This window comes from Leuresthes tenuis, unplaced genomic scaffold (genome assembly GCF_036924035.1).
Source record: "Leuresthes tenuis unplaced genomic scaffold, fLeuTen1.0.hap1 SCAF_3, whole genome shotgun sequence".
Taxonomy (NCBI): Eukaryota; Metazoa; Chordata; class Actinopteri; order Atheriniformes; family Atherinopsidae; genus Leuresthes; species Leuresthes tenuis.
Window position 1 is genome coordinate 16,887,195 of NW_027325357.1, and position 16,290 is coordinate 16,903,484.

Sequence of the window (16,290 nt, forward strand, 5' to 3'; positions counted from 1 at the left end):
AAAACGAACGCACCCCTGTGAATGCCATGGTACAGCGTGGGATTGAACCCTCATAACAACGAGTCTAACTGCAGGAGTAGCAGTGTTGAGGTCATTTTGTCCGTGTTTTTTGTCTGTTAGAAAGAAGAGCGTAGTGGAGTGAACCGACTGAAGGAGAAAATGGTATTTCTGACGTTGTCTTGTTGGATCCGCAGTCGTGGACCGGACAGATACTGGAAAGTCCAAGAAGTTCTCAAACATGCGCGGGTAAGGCTGAGACTATATCCTGGAGTGGCTGTGCATAGCGTCATTATTAAGATGATCCTGTTTTAATTCGCATGTTAGTGGCCCTAAGTTTTGTTTGACGTCCTTGCAGTGGGAGCAGTTACACGTTAAGAGACAGTAAGTGCTGCTTGATTCCGACGCATGAAGGTGCTAAACTAACACTAATCTGTTGTCCTCTTGTCTGTTCGTCCAACAGCACTTCAGAGGCAGGAAGAACCGCTGCTACAGTCTGGCTGTGCGAGCTGTCAGGAGGGCTTTCGTGTACGCCACTAAGGGTCGCAAGCTCAAGAAACGGAACATGAGGACGGTATGAGCCGCATATGTTTATGCTGGGAACCATGAACCCATTGGCCTAGTCTTGCCTTCAGGTTTTTCTTGGGAAACCACATTTTGTTAAGTGATGAACACTCACAAAGCAACGGTTTTGCTGGGTTTCTACCCCTGTTCCTCTGAAACCTGTTCAATTCAATTCATTGTTATAACTTACTTAGTCTTAATCCAGTTGTTAGTTTGGTTTTGGCTACACTTTATCTAAAAATACTCACCATAGAAACATAGAAATGACAGCTAATGTCCACTCTACAGAGCTTAATAACTTAATAATAATACCAGCCCAAGTCCAAATGTCTATAGTATGAGACAACTGACTTCCCACAAAAATAGTTTTGTTTGAATAATAGAAAACTGCAAATCTGCACGATTTATCCCGTTTTCTATGCTTTTATTTCTTTAGCTGTGGATCACACGCATTGCAGCAGCAACACGAGAGCACGGCATGAAGTATCCCGCCCTCATGCACAACCTCACAAAGGTTTGTTCTGTTGGATTTGACGGCACTGCACCAGCCACTGTTTGTCGTGCCTCTGGCTCACTCTGTTTCCTTTCTCCCCTTCTCATACAGACCAGCGTTGAGCTCAACCGCCGTGTTATCAGCGATCTGGCCATCACAGAACCACGGACTTTCCTCTCACTTGCAAAACTGGCACAGGCTCGGCAACAAGAAGGCTTTCGCGCAGCCTTGGGTGACGGCAAAGAGCCTCCCGGTGTCCTCTCTCGCATTGTTATGCTGCAGTAAAGGACTCGGCTTGATTCTGGATTTTCACATGTTTTGTGATTGAAAAGCAGCACTCTGGGATTGTTGAGGCTTTTCAGACACACCTACTTCACATTTGATCTTTCATCAAGAGCCTTTTCATATAAGATTTATTTAAATTGGTTTATTCATATTATGCTTTATCAGTCACTCTTTCTGGGAGCCTTGAGACCAGGGTCTTTCTAGGTCTAACTATCTGTGATTGTGCTGTCCATAAGCGGTGAAACTATGAAAAGAGATCTGACTAATTTAAAAGATTCCCCTCAGAGCCATTGGTATTGATCATTTCTGCTACCAGTGCTGGAATAGATTCAAGGGAGTTCTTCATATGCTTGAACTGTAGTTATTAAAAGAAGATCATCATTATCCAAGACACAGCAATGTTCAAAAGCAAAGAAAATGTGCATCGATAGACAGACCTCAGTCCTTTTAAATGTTGTGTTGCCTTCAAGATCCTCCCTTTTGTTTGCCTCGGGTTTCATGAGTGATAATGCCATTATTCATTTCTAACTGTGTATATGATATACAACCATAAGTTATTAAAAGCTCTTGAGCTTGAGTTTTCAGGAGGTTGGATTTTTTTTCCCTGTGTAAATAAATGTTTTACCATTTCTTGTGGTGATATTATCCTATAAATGTTTATTTCATTAAACATTTTGACACATATTCCGTTGTCTTGTCTTGATTTTAAGTGTCTGGCGCTCCTTTGCTGTATAAGGGATGTGATTGTGTTCAAAGCTGGTCCTGCAACCCGCATGATGCTCAGCATATACTTCTCCTGTGCATGGCATCAAAATAATAGAGAACAGGAGGACAGATTTCTCTTGGTCAGTAAGTGTGAATCGAATCTCGGGTTTGATGTGTAAACCGACCCAGAAACAACATTAAGTTCTGATGGTACCCCACAGGTCTGTTTTTTTTTTTCCAGATGTGATGCTCAAAGATAAATCACAGCAATGTCAGTAACCTCGGACTTACAAAACCACAAGCTGCCTGATGCAACCAGGGGAGCTGTACGTAATATGGCCATCTGCGGCTACCGTATGAATTGTGGGAGGGTCTACGTGAATGACCTCCACAGAACGCCACAGTATGGTCACCCTACCCTAGCAGGAAGTACTCAACACGAGCCAATCATCGGCTCCGTTATTCAACCAAATTTGCGCCGTTCTACGCACATGCGCAGAAGGTCGCGGCGTGACACGCGTGTGAAGGAAGTGTACTGACAGATCTGTAGCTACGGCCACCCTCACGCTCCACACAGAACCGGCCAAACTGTGCTTTATTCACTCCCGGGAAAATGTCGTGGCTGTTCGGACTGAACAAGGGGCAGCCTGAGCCGCCTCCCGGCTTACCGGCTCAGCCTCCACCTCCGCCGCCTGCCGGAGGCTCCAGCGGCGGTGGAGATAAACCCAAGGACAAATGGAGCAACTTCGATCCCACCGGACTGGAGCGCGCTGCACAGGCAGCCAAGGAGCTCGACAAGTCCCGTAAGTGTTCAAGAGGTTCATCGTGGCGGTGGTTTGTGTAGATTATTTTATCTATAGAATTGCATCTGCTGCTCTCCGGTCCTGACTGCCTCAGGGATGCTTTGATAATGTGATCCACACCGACAGCCGGCATCTGCACATACCGATGCTTTAAATTATATTCACTTAGTTATTGGTAAGACACACACGAGCTACACTGCACCCGCATTCATTCACTGAGAAATGGGGTTCAAAGGTCACAACCTTACAGTCGGGCTTGCAGCCACTAAACCTTACCCTGTAACACACACACACACACATACACACACACACTTATGCGCATAGCTCATGATTTTATTGTCTAGGAAGTTGAAATCCCTGAAAACTCTTAAAACAAGGTCCAGCATTCTGGTGGGAGCTCAGAGGCAGAGACATGTCAGAAATCACTGAGCCACAGCCATCAGGAGGCCTGACCAGCCTTACTCTCTGAAGTCACTGCATCGATCAACTCTTTGTGTGTGTGTGTGTCTCCTCCCACCTGGATTCAGGACACGCCAAAGAAGCTCTGGACTTGGCCCGAATGCAGGAGCAAACCACCCAGATTGAGCACCAGAGTAAAATGAAGGTACAGTTGACAAGTGGAATCAAAGTCAAGTCAAAGACATCCCATGTGCATCTCAGGCTATCGCAGGCTAACGCAGGTAGAGATAAAACACTGGGAACAATGGCAGTAAAACCAGCAGTGTGCGTTCACTCCTTACCTGCAGCCGATCACTCATGGTGTCGGTTTACTTCAGCTGTTTTACTTTAAAAAAATGTAAGACTCTTGGTTCTGGCTCAGAGGCGGTTATTGAGTTGTAGATTCTTCAAGATTTGAACCTTCCTTTGGATATTGAATTTTCTTTTGCCTGTTAATTTAACAGGAGTATGAAGCGGCACTTGAGCAGATCAAAGGCGACCAGATACGCATCCAAGGAGAGGAGAGGAGGAAAACATTAAATGAGGAGACCAAGCAGCATCAAGCGGTGAGAGTCCGATAATGACCGGCCCCGTCGTGTTACTGTATTTGGGAGCCGTTATGCAGGCTAATGTAGTTTGTGTGGTTCTGGTGGCTTTGCCCCTTTACAGAGAGCTCAGTACCAGGATAAGCTGGCCAGGCAGAGATATGAGGACCAACTGAGGCAGCAGGTGAGGTTTGCTGCTTCCGGCTTGGTATGAAATAGAATAGAATGAGTCAAAACACCAAACTGATGACATGTTTTGGGGTTTTTTTCCCCCTTAACAGCAAATCCTGAATGAAGAGAACCTTCGCAAACAGGAGGAGTCTGTGCATAAACAGGAGGCCATGAGGAAAGGTGAAGACCTCACCGCCGTTGCTGACACGACAGGATCCTCGGGAAACTGTCGAGCAGAGTGTCACGCTGTTGTTGTGTTGTGGTTTCCATAGCAACGATAGAGCACGAGATGGAGCTGCGACACAAGAACGAGCTTCTGCGCATAGAGGCTGAGACGAAAGCTCGAGCCCGCGTGGAGAGAGAAAACGCAGATATAATCCGAGAGCAAATCCGTCTGAAGGCCGCAGAACACAGGCAGACTGTCCTGGAGTCCATAAAGTAAGTCGTTTTACTCTCCAGTTTCTGTGCTGGTGATTGGTGGTGTTCTGAACCCCTGTACAGTTAACATGTATTTACTTTCAGGACTGCAGGTACTGTGTTTGGAGAAGGATTCAGGTCTTTTGTGTCAGACTGGGACAAAGTTACTGCCACGGTGAGACCACCTGTTTCCGTCAGTTTGTTGAATGATTAAACTAGAAATACACATGCATTTGTCACATATAGCTGTGGAGCTGCTTCACCCTTGCTGAGTCCTGACCGTTCGTTACGGGGTTCCTGTTTTTACCGATTGGGCAAACGCGTCCTATATGTTTAAGTTGTAAAAAGATCTGCTCAGTTAGTGCAAATGTTGTTTCCCCATAATGTTGTTGTTAAATACAAGCACCGGTATAAAGATTACTTTGTTAAGCTGTTGCACCCAACAAAGCTGGTGTTTGTGAGTTATTTTGCCCAGGATGAACAGACATTAATGCATGTCGAGGTTTGCTTGTATGTAACTAAGGACTACCAATAGACAGAAGAATCCGTATATCTTACATTTAAATGCTTGTTTCGGACTGTCTGTGTGGGACTTCTTGATCTTTGCCCTGATGTTTTTGCTCATTGTGTGACTTTCCCTCTCTCCTCTAGGTGGCAGGACTGACCCTTTTGGCCGTGGGAGTGTATTCGGCTCGAAATGCAACAGGAGTAGCTGGACGGTACATTGAGGCCAGGCTTGGGAAGCCCTCTCTAGTGCGGGAGACATCCAGATTCACCGTGGGAGAAGCAATCAAGCATCCCGTCAAGGTCGCTTATATAGCTTGAATCCTCTCTACGTTAAGTGAGGTGTAGATTATGCTGATTACAATTAACGTCCCTCTGTCTATTTAGACGTTCAAAAGGCTGAAGAGTAAACCTCAGGATGCCCTTGAGGGAGTTGTGCTCAGTGTAAGTGGACATATAAAGGATTTCACAAATATTGCATGTTTTAAAGTTGTCCAATTTGAATGGGTGCAATTTTCCATCTCTTAGCCCCCCTTGGAAGAGCGTGTGCGCGACGTTGCCATAGCAACAAGAAACACACGGCAGAACAACGGCCTGTACCGGAACATCCTCATGTACGGCCCTCCGGGAACGGGCAAAACGCTGTTTGCTAAGGTACATCTGAGGCCTGGGAGAGGGAAACGCTAAGAGAAGTGGGAAATAAAAAATTAAAATTGCGGAATATTTCTGTTTGCGTCGAGTAGAAGCTGGCAATGCATTCTGGGATGGACTACGCCATCATGACCGGCGGTGACGTGGCACCCATGGGCCGCGATGGCGTGACCGCCATGCACAAAGTCTTTGACTGGGCCAACACAAGTCGGCGCGGGTACGTAACCGATGATGAACATTCTTAGACTCTTTCTTTGCGACCTCAGCCTCCATTATACGGTGACTAAGATGATATCGATAGAAATGTTGTGCACGTCTATCATAATGTATCCTATCCCAGACTGCTGCTGTTTGTTGATGAAGCTGATGCATTCCTCCGTAAGAGATCCACGGTGAGTCAGCGAGCGTTTCAGCACTCAAAGCGTTGACAGATCCTTCATCTTAATGAGGGACGTTTGCAGCAAATCGGTGACCATTCAATACTTTTCTCTCTTTGTAGGAGAAAATCAGCGAGGACCTCAGAGCTACTTTGAATGCATTCTTGTACCGCACTGGAGAACAAAGCAACAAGTAAGGATCTATTGACGGCATCAGTGCCCACATACACCTGCGCAGTGGTCGGAGGCTTCGTTTTACCTTTGTTTTTTTCTCCTTATAGGTTTATGTTGGTGTTGGCCAGTAACCAACCAGAGCAGTTTGACTGGGCCATAAACGACCGTATAGATGAAATAGTGAATTTTGCTCTGCCTGGGCCAGAGGAGAGGGAGCGGCTGGTGCGATTGTACTTCGACAAATATGTGCTGGAGCCGGCCACTGGAGGAAGGCAGTGAGTGTCATCCCAACAGCTGCTGCGACTCACTCTGTGCAGCAGAGGACAGCAGGTCCACTCAGTCACACGTAGAGTCCTTTCAGCAGTTTCTGATGTTTACCATGTGAGGTTGCACTAGTTAGAAGGATTGGATGCTGGTCTTTTTAAGGTGGAAGAATGGCCCGGTGTGTCTGTGAGGTGTAAGCTGTCACATTGGAGTGAAGTGAGCTCAGAGAAGATTTGCTGACCTCTCTTTCGTCTGTGTTTGTGTGTCTGGCACTGAAGGAGGATGAAGCTTGCACAGTTTGACTACGGCAAAAAGTGCTCCGAGATAGCAAAGCGGACAGGGGGCATGTCTGGCAGAGAGATCTCCAAGTTGGGCGTGGCCTGGCAGGTATGTTTGTGGTTATCGCTGCGAATCCTAACACAAGTGCAGAGTTATTCTTCCATTCGCAATCCGTAAAAACATTTTTAATTCTGCTTAGTTTGTGTTAAACCTGAATGTTTTCTTCTAGGCGGCAGCATATTCCTCCGAAGATGGCGTCTTGACAGAGGCTATGATTGATGCTCGGGTCGACGATGCCGTGAAGCAGCACCTTCAGAAGATGGACTGGCTGCACGGGGAGGAGGAGGCAAAGAGCCTCACGCCTCCTCCACCAGCCGGGGCAGCAGGAACTGAGGGAAAAATGGGTTTTATCCTGCCACTCAGTGAGGCCCCTCAAGCTCAGGAGGTGATCGCTCCAGTCCTTGAGATAAATACGAAAGAAGAAAGTGAAAGTATGCCACCTCTTTCAGACAGCGACCAATCAGCAGAGGGCAAAAGTGGCGCCCCGGCTGGACAGGACTGTGAAGAAGCTGTTAAAGCAGAGGTTAAGACGGCAGAAGAGAGTATAAGTGAGGCCCCTCAAGCTCAGGAGGTGATCGCTCAAGCCCTTGAAATAAATACGAAAGAAGAAAGTGAAAGTATGCCACCTCCTTCAGGCAGCGACCAATCAGCAGAGGGCAAAAGTGGCGCCCCAGCTGGACTGGACTGTGAAGAAGCTGTCAAAGCAGAGGTTAAGACGGCAGAAGAGAGTATAAGTCAACCTGATGTCTCCACTGACGGTGACAAAAAGCTGGGAAAAGAGGACAAGGCTGGTTCCTCTCCTCCAAAGGATGGAACTCCGGTTTGAGTTGTAGTGAATCTGTCTGGATTAGAAAGATTAGTGTTCTGCCCTCTTAACTAACCAGTCTGTCAGTCCTTGTCAAAAGGGCCCGTTGGACTGTCTTAACGACAGAAGATTAGGTCACAGTTGAGAGAGATAAACAATTAACCATTCATAATACAAATGATGCCTGGAAGTCGAGTTCAATTTAATATATTATAGTAAAGTTGTACTTTACATAAAAGCCAGACAGTGTGTCTGTAATTACACTATCGATGTTGTGCAAAGTGAGCTGTCTCTGAAATGATTAAATGGATCCACATTTTCATATGAAGCAAAGGTTCAGACGTGATTTATAAATGATAATTATTTCGGTACAGATGCAATATGGCAACATATTGTTGCGTGTTGAAGATGATGAACGGGATGTCTGCCGATCGAACGCTAAGATGATGATGTATGTTTGGAGATGATGTCGAGCATTACTTATGACCTCAAAATGCAAAGTGTTGCAACATAATGGATAACAGAATGGGACTAGCATAGCCAACTCTTAAGAAAGCTTCAGAAATTCAAAGTCGAGGACATGAAACTGTCTTTGATTTGGAATAGGCCACATATTAAAAACCCTTTTCACATGTGTTTGTGCACTAAGGTGTGCTGGTTCACATAAATAACACATCAATCATCAAGGTATTCCTTATTGGTGAACGACAAACCAGTTTTTATTCTTTTTATTATGCCATTTTATTTTCATGCGGCCTGCTTTAAGGAAAACAACCAAAAAGCAATTAATTGTGCGATATAACACTTTGAATGATATAAATAAAATAAAAAAAAAAAACTATGAGAGGGACAAACGGTTCTGTTCCCATTTTTGTCATTTTAAGGGTTCAACTTCACACAAATGTACAGATCCAGGGGAGTTTTACTAGAAAAGTATTAAAAGTAGAATTTTTTTTTTTTTTTTATATATATATATAGCACCAAGCTGGGGGATCTATTTGAATTGCTTGAGTCAGCATTAGTTAGAGTTGAAATCTGGGTGAAATCTGCTGGGATGAAAAATATATTTATAATAGACAGTGTTGAGCTGATCAGACTAAGGTAAATATAATAAGGTAAATACTGCCTCAGATGAACAAACACATTACATGATAAAAGATTTCTTTTATTTAACAAAAACAAAGCCAAAATGTGGTAGAGTCTGTGGAAAATGAAGCACAAGCAGCAGCCAGATGCTGCTAATGAACTTCACTCAATTAAATGATCATCAGAGCGAGTGAGCACATCTGTAAAAACAGATGTTTTGGCAGGTTGCTGGTCTGGAGCATTCAGGTGTGTGTCGACACAATACCAAAGAGTAAAGATCAGCAATCATTTTGGAGATGCTATTTGTTGCTGCCCATCGATCTGGGAAGAGTTATAAGGGCCAGTCTTCACGGGAGTGGATGTCCCAGCAAGTTCAGCCCTAGGTCAGTCAGTCCAATGCTCAGAAAAACTACAGAAAAACCAAAGAGCTACATCTCAGACTCTGCAGGCCTCACTCAGCGTGTTCAATTTTAAAGCCCATGATCATACAATTAGAAAAAAAGACTGCTAAGGCTTGCAAAGTTGTACCTGAACAAAGCACAAGACTTCTGGAACAATGCCCTTGGGACATATCAACACAGCATATCAACACAAACACTTCACACCAACTGTCAAGCACAGTGGTGGGGGGCTGAGGGTTTGTTTTGCAGCAACATGACTTGAACTTCTTGCCGTCACTGAGCCGACCACGAACTCAAGTACCAAACCCATGCAGCTTTTCACTTCTTTTTGTAAAATACACTTAATTTCCTCAGAAGATAACAAATGAGCAAGAATCTTAACCGCAACCTTACATGCAAACATATCAATGATGCGTCCATTTGACTCTTTTGGGGCCCATTTGGCTCGCCCAATGACAGCTGGGATAGGCATAGAAAACAGATGGGAGGATGGGACCCTTCGTTTTACCAGTCTGAGCACCATGAGTGTCCTCACTTGTCACTGGCTGCTCTGATCAGGGGTTAAACCACTTCAGAAAGTTAAGAAGTTACCTACCAAGCTTTTCTTTTTTACCCTAACCCCCCCTTATACTTTTCTTTATGTAACGATATAAGGGGATTTATTTGACTCTAAAGTTGTTTTCAGAGTGCAGCAGAAAATCTGACTTTATGCATTAAACCTTTCCCTCCTTCCATTTACATTACAAACAGTAAGAATCGTGTGGATAAGTGACATTAATTCTCTCAAGCAGAAATGTCCTTTTCACACCATCTCATCTCAGGCCAATCGGGATATCCACCCACGCTTTGCTGCTGTTATTCCCTCTGCACGCCTGAGTGTTACACACTCAAAAAAAAAAAAACAGGACATTTTTTTCTTATACTTTTTACTGCAAACAACAAACACGATTTTTGACAGAATTTTGGCAGAAATGTCATTTGTGTAAATGGAAGGCAGTATTTTGAGAGAATTTGTGTTGTTTGTTATGTGGACCAGTAAGTAATAATTGTTACAGATAAATCAGTCCATCCCACACTGCTAACTTGTTAAAACTCCTGTGTGAGATCTTATTGGAGGATATCTCCAGATCTGGCAACACTCTTATTAAACTCAAGATAAAGAGTGTTTTTGCACAAATTTGAATTTGTGTGTGTTAGCTGAGATTTTGGCTTGCCTCTAAGTGTGCCTCGAGTACAAAAGAGAAAAGGCGAAGCTAAAGGTCTACGACTGTGCGTTATAGTTTCTGCTGGTTGTGTTAAATAATTATAATCCCAATACAGCTTATTGCATTACTCTGTGTATTTCTAATTAAAGTGATTCAGACGATCACATCCAAAGCAGTTAGATGACTACCCTGAGTGTGAGGACACTTGTATCCGACACATCTGTACCTAAGCACACGTGGGGTTTGTTGATTTGAGTCCACATGACTGTAAGACAGAATCAAAACTGTCTTTATCTGCTTTCACAACCCATGAACAGACGTCTCTAGAGACGCAACATTTGGCTGTCAAGAAAGCTGAATTGTGCTCGTTTTCTGTGTGATACCCATCTTCAGTTAAAGATGATAAAATAATTGTCCGCCATGAATCCACGACAGACTAAACATTGCAAAGCCAATAAAGAGACGTTAAGTTTCTTCGAGACATTGCTTTCTTTAGTAGATTCATATATACATCCAGAAAATCAGGCACTCGGAGCTGAGCTCGCAGTTTGAAAATAATTACAATGCTTCAATTCTTAAACATTTACAAAAGGAAAATAAAACAGAAAATACTATGCCCTGAAAAACAGCATGTCAGAGTTTAAATATGAATCAGCACATTATGTTGGAAACACACTGGAGGAGAGCCTCTGAGAGATCTTGGTTTGGTTATTCATTATCAGCCCCCCCCCCTCCTTTAACTCAACCCCAACTAATATACAACACAGTTGCACAAAAATAACACAAATAATTCAATTAATACTCCTCCTATGTGTAAACACGTGTACGTTGTCCCATTGCAATTAACGCTTGTCATATATGCTTGAACGAATCATAAACCAGAGAAAGAAAATCAGCACAACTATGCTGTGTTGAACAAAAAAAGGGGGCGGGACTTATAGAGGAGATGTGAATCTTGGCTGTGGGTTGTCATGGCTCTCCCTGAGGAGACATGGTTGAGTGATTTCACTTGACTGGGATGGGCGGAGGACCTGGCCCTAACCTTGATCTGAGGAAATAAAGGCAGAGTGAAAGCAGCGAGTCTGTCCTCGACACAGAGGAACAACTCATCATCACCACAATGTCCGACAGCGCTCATTTGTTAGGTCCTGACCCAAAGCATCGTGTGTGTCTGTGCAGGCACACGGCATTTATGCATTTACGAGTCATAGATGACAGTGGATTATGAAGCGCTCGTGTCCATATTCTACTCTTTGATTGCTTGCGATCCCGGTCTGTGTTTATTGCAAATTTCTGTCGTGTGTCAGTAGAAGCAGACAGTGTGAAGGAAAGGCCTGTTGCTCTTCTCCTCGAACTCCTGTAAGAGTTCATCGATTTCATTCTCCATGTCGTCGGTGTGCTGGATCTGCGGGGGTGAAGAGGGAAAATGATCAAACGCAGCCCGTGTGTGTGCATGCGGCTGGTTTCTAACAATCATTTGACGATAATCAAGTAACCACTGAGTTTATCCCTTTTGGTTTTTTTTTTTTTGAAATGCACTGCAGTGCAATGATGAACACTTAAATATAAGTCAAGTTCATTATCTCATAGTTAACAAGTCTCAGAGCTCTGGTGGGGAGACACTCACACATTGACACAGCTCACAGATGAGGAAGGCACCCAGCGTGGCCTCCTCGTGGTTATCCTGAATGTCTACATTGATAACATGCACGGGTTGGAGAGTCTCCTGCTCTCTGGAATTCAGATCTGTGGGCCAACAACAAATAAAAGACACAAATTTAAAAGAAATTAAAACCAAGCATTGTTGGGGTTTCAGAAATCACTAATAACAGCAGCATATTTCATAGAGCTCTGTTCAGTAATCCAACAGTGTCTCTGAAACTCCTCACCCTCCAGTACTTGGTCATAAACTCTCTCTTCACAGGTGATGACCAGGTCAAACTTGTCCTTGCAGTGCTGAAAGCGCTCTGGTTTTGATTTGATGCGCTTGTTGCGGTCCAGCATGTGCAGGATGCCATTCTGTGTGTATCTGAACAGCAGGGAGGTCAAGGAAAACAGCGGCCGGAGAGGAACAAAGCAAACTCATAACACCTTTGGATGCAGAAATACAAGGAAAACCCGGGGAGATGGAGTTCAAGAGTGAAGTTTGCTTTGATTGAATCTCCAATTGAAAGTCCAACGCAAGCAAAAGAAAGAAAAAAAAAAGCACATTTGAATGGCGTCAGTCTAAAGGAGAAACGGCAGCACCCCCTAGTGGTGCCACCTCATAATTGGTCAGTTAAAAAAAAGAAAAAGTCTAAGGGGTGGACTTTCGGGGTAATAAGTGTAACTTTAGGCAGAGGATCGTCCATTCAATAAAGTTTTAATATATCAATGTTCTCAAAGAGATATTGTCAGGCTAATACAGTTGTTGTAACAGCAGATCATCTGATTCTGTCCAACATGAGCTTTCCTAAAACCCTACAGGACACACCATCTGTCACCTTGGCAGGTGTTGCAAACAAGCCTCGTGCCACCTTGTGTCGTCTCTAGTGGCGAGCTAGAAGTGCATGAACACTCAGAAATGCTACAAGCAGAGCAAAGGTTTTACAGCAGGCCGTAATGGTAAACACACCTATTCATAACACACAGGGATTTACATGGCATATTAGACATGATACGTCTGACCTCAACTTACCATGAGCTGTCAGAACCCACACCTGCAAGAGTAATAACAGCAAGAGCAGCCAAAAGCCCTAAGTTGACCAACTCCTACACCTTATTTAAGCCTGCATCTTCTCAAGAGCTCCTTACAAACAGAACACTTCAAGGAAGCTTCTCTGAATTACTCCCAAGTTAACCTACTATTTAAATATATATATATATATATATATATATATATATAAAACTTCTTAGGAAACAGAAGGCTCAACTTAATACAACTTACGTTTAACATTATATTGAAATAATGTCTGCTAAATGTTATTTACCAACAGGAGTAACAGCACAATTAACAGCATTGAATATATGTCTGAGCGATCTAAAGTGCAGAAATCAGGATTTGATCAGCAAACTACAGGATTTGTATAATAAAAAGGTTTTTTTTTTTTTTGTTGTCGTTGTCCACACTTTGGTGGAGGCCGGATATAAACTATGTTAAAAGTGCATCTCTAACTGATCACACTAGTCATTCATCTCTGGAGTTTATTTAAAAAAACAAAATCAACTGTGTTCATGGTTTAATGCACTCCCCCCCGACAGTGAAAACGATCTCCTCGTCTCTCTCCTTCACTACTTTTATTTGTTTTTAAAACATAAATCTCTGCCGATGGCATTTTCTTCTGGTCATTTCATATTTTCCGTTCCCTCACCGTTTTTTCTTCTTTTTTTTACTATGTACATAAACAATTTTGGAGGATCCAAAAACTGTTAACTGATGCAAGGGAGGGAAAAAAACCCAACAAGAAACAGCAGCACCGAGACAGTCCTCTAAAAGATAAACGAACTAGGGCAGTAGAGGCGACAGATTTCCAATTATCAAAGAGGTCAACCTCCAACAAATTGCACTTACTGTTTTACTGCATGACAACTCTTCACCCCACATTTTATAGATTTTATAACCAAGCCTGTATCTGTTACATCTTTAAATTCCTCCAACTGTTTTACCCATTGGTGCGCTCCCATCTTTTGTGCCGTTCCAAGGCCTCGACTCCCACAAACGTCAGTGTATAATCACAACACATGTACATGGCTCATGTTTACTTCTGTGGCTTCTAACAATATACGTATGTCGTGTGTGAGGAACAGGTGAGTGTGAAGGGGATACAGTTCCTTGTCCTTGCGGACCAAGTCGTTGTACATCTGTTCATAAGTCGTTTTGAAGTCATAGACATTAGGCTTATCCGGGGCAGGACCGGGTAGCTTCACGTGAGACCCTGTCCCAAATGATCGGACATCAAATCCACGTTTGCTGCAAAAAGAAAAAGGACAAGACAATGAATTACGCAACAACTTAAAAAAAGGAGCAGGGTAGATTAACAGAAAGCAATTCGTCCCATCTTTGTATAATCACACAAACAAAACAAAGAAAAACAGTGTTCTTAGACAAAAAAATGATAAACATTGCTCAGGTGGTGCAGTGGCCCACTTCCAGCTCCCCTCCTCTGTGTCATCAGGTCTAGATAAGAAACTAAACACCCCGAGTACTGAGGAAAAGAAAAAAAAACGGTCAGGTGACTACTGATTAGTTTTCGGGTTTGTCGTCGGGAACAAAGCGGTTTGGAAAACCTTCAGTGAGAGCTGAGAAGCCAACTGAAAATAAAGTCGGACTGCACACCTCCCCCGTTAAAAAATTTGGGAAATCTGCACACGAAATTCCTCAAGTGGTGTTGTGAAAACAGGCCTACTGCTCAGAGATGATAAAACCACCCGTTGTTGCACAACTGCAGTATCACCCTTCCGGAATATTTCCTACCAGGGGGCGCTGTTGGCAACATGTGGGGGAGGAAATAAAAAAAAAATACTCTAGAACTTGGACCTTTTAAATTCCTGAAATCTTTTAGAAGCAAAACCTGTGTGGACGACAAATTTAGGCTACCCAAAACACAAAAAACCCAGCCAGAAAGTGGTGTTTAAAACGAGCTACAGCGGCCGTGGGACACTCAGAGGAGCGAGTCCATTGTTAAACTGCGTTAAGGCCTGACATGACTGTCACCGCGTCGACGCGGATCGCGACCGGCTCAGAAAACCACTCAGCACCGCAAAGTTCTCCTTCACTTCGTGGTCGTTTCCCTGTTTTCCATCTTCCTGGCGACTCGTCTTTACCTGAGGATATTGTGCGCTTCCATACTGCGGTTCTGGTTGCTCGAGCACACAACCGCTACACGCAGCGGGTGGCTCGGCATTGCGACTCTCCGGCTGAAACTAACCCGTTAAAGCTGTCAGAAACTAACAAGAGACAAATACTTTGATTTGAGGGAGAAAACTAAACGAGATACACCCCTATGTACAGTTTAAAGGTATGGCGTTTCGAGTATAATATTCGGCGATGGAGTCTTCTTCTTTTGAGGGAGGAAGTTAAAATGGCGGAGCTCCGTGAGTTGCTCACGGCTTTATAAAGTGATGTCATGGAGGGGGCGGAGTCAATTATATAAAAAAAACGCTGTGACGGCGACGAGATGCAAGTAACCCTGTTGTATAAAGTGTTCATTTTTTGTTTTTCTAAACTATAAAAATGCCAGTTAAAAACGGGATTAATTTCAGAATGTTTCTAAACACTAAATATGCCTATAGCTTGCAACAATGGGAGACAAATAGGCAAAAACGTGAGTTAGTTTTGTTGTTATTTTATTAAGATGTGGATGGTTGTCGGTACACTGTGGGTGTTGCTACTGTGACTGAGTCGACCGAAGAGTTGATTATCTTTGTGTCATCACGTTTGATTTTGTCTCAGTATTGTTGTGTCTCACTTTGTTGCTGAAGTCTTCTCAGACTCCAAGCAGAGCAGTTACTTTTACAGTGTAGTACCTATTAGCGTCTGATAGAAACAGTGCATGTTTTTATTCTTATTTGTTCATGAGATAAGGATTTATATTAAATATACAGCAGTACTGAGCACTATACGTTATAAGTCCTCTTGCCATATCGTTTGATAAGTGGCAGCTCTTTTGTTGCTTAGTTTTCTGAGTCAATCTGCAAGTTTGTTGGGGAATAGAAAATAAAAATACTATTGATGCACTATGAAAACTTTTCCAATATAATAACAATAGACTCCCCAAACTCAACTTAGTTTTGTACTTTCTCAAGCATGTGCAACCCTAAATTAAAGTTAAATGTGAAAGGACACAAGTGTTGGATAAAAGCATACATACAAAGTAAAGCTGAATCATTATAAAACCACTTGAAAATACCATTCAAATATGAATATAAATAGAAATAAAAGCAGCAACTCAAAACAAATTCTTAAAAGTTTTGAAAAAATAAAAAATTTGAAACAAGAAAAGCTAAAAAGATGGCTGAATTAAATATGAACTCTTTGAAAAGGTCAATATAGAACTTAGTTTTAAAAACAGAGAGACTGTCAGTGTC

General features: G+C 43.1%; 3 protein-coding genes across 3 annotated transcripts; 2 read left to right on the forward strand and 1 right to left on the reverse strand.

Annotated features, from left to right (window-relative positions):
* The first annotated feature begins 39 nt into the window (after positions 1-39).
* mrpl20 (mitochondrial ribosomal protein L20) lies at positions 40-2,023 on the forward strand. The gene is made up of 4 exons (XM_072382168.1): positions 40-246; positions 461-571; positions 998-1,075; positions 1,166-2,023. Exons 1-4 carry the CDS (start codon positions 160-162, stop codon positions 1,337-1,339), a joined length of 450 nt encoding a protein of 149 aa, XP_072238269.1. The 5' UTR covers positions 40-159; the 3' UTR covers positions 1,340-2,023.
* A 509-nt stretch (positions 2,024-2,532) lies between these two features.
* Positions 2,533-8,297, forward strand: atad3 (ATPase family AAA domain containing 3). The gene is made up of 16 exons (XM_072382169.1): positions 2,533-2,847; positions 3,375-3,451; positions 3,750-3,851; positions 3,955-4,014; positions 4,112-4,181; positions 4,274-4,439; positions 4,524-4,593; positions 5,070-5,225; positions 5,310-5,366; positions 5,451-5,576; positions 5,666-5,790; positions 5,914-5,965; positions 6,073-6,143; positions 6,232-6,399; positions 6,667-6,775; positions 6,897-8,297. Exons 1-16 carry the CDS (start codon positions 2,658-2,660, stop codon positions 7,551-7,553), a joined length of 2,256 nt encoding a protein of 751 aa, XP_072238270.1. The 5' UTR covers positions 2,533-2,657; the 3' UTR covers positions 7,554-8,297.
* Positions 8,298-10,694: 2,397 nt separating this feature from the next.
* On the reverse strand, positions 10,695-15,301 carry ssu72 (SSU72 homolog, RNA polymerase II CTD phosphatase). The gene is made up of 5 exons (XM_072382172.1): positions 15,028-15,301; positions 14,030-14,173; positions 12,114-12,253; positions 11,852-11,970; positions 10,695-11,629 (listed from the first exon to the last, which is right to left on the reverse strand). The coding sequence occupies exons 1-5, from the start codon at positions 15,105-15,107 to the stop codon at positions 11,528-11,530; spliced, it is 585 nt and encodes a 194-aa protein (XP_072238273.1). The 5' UTR covers positions 15,108-15,301; the 3' UTR covers positions 10,695-11,527.
* Positions 15,302-16,290: the final 989 nt, after the last annotated feature.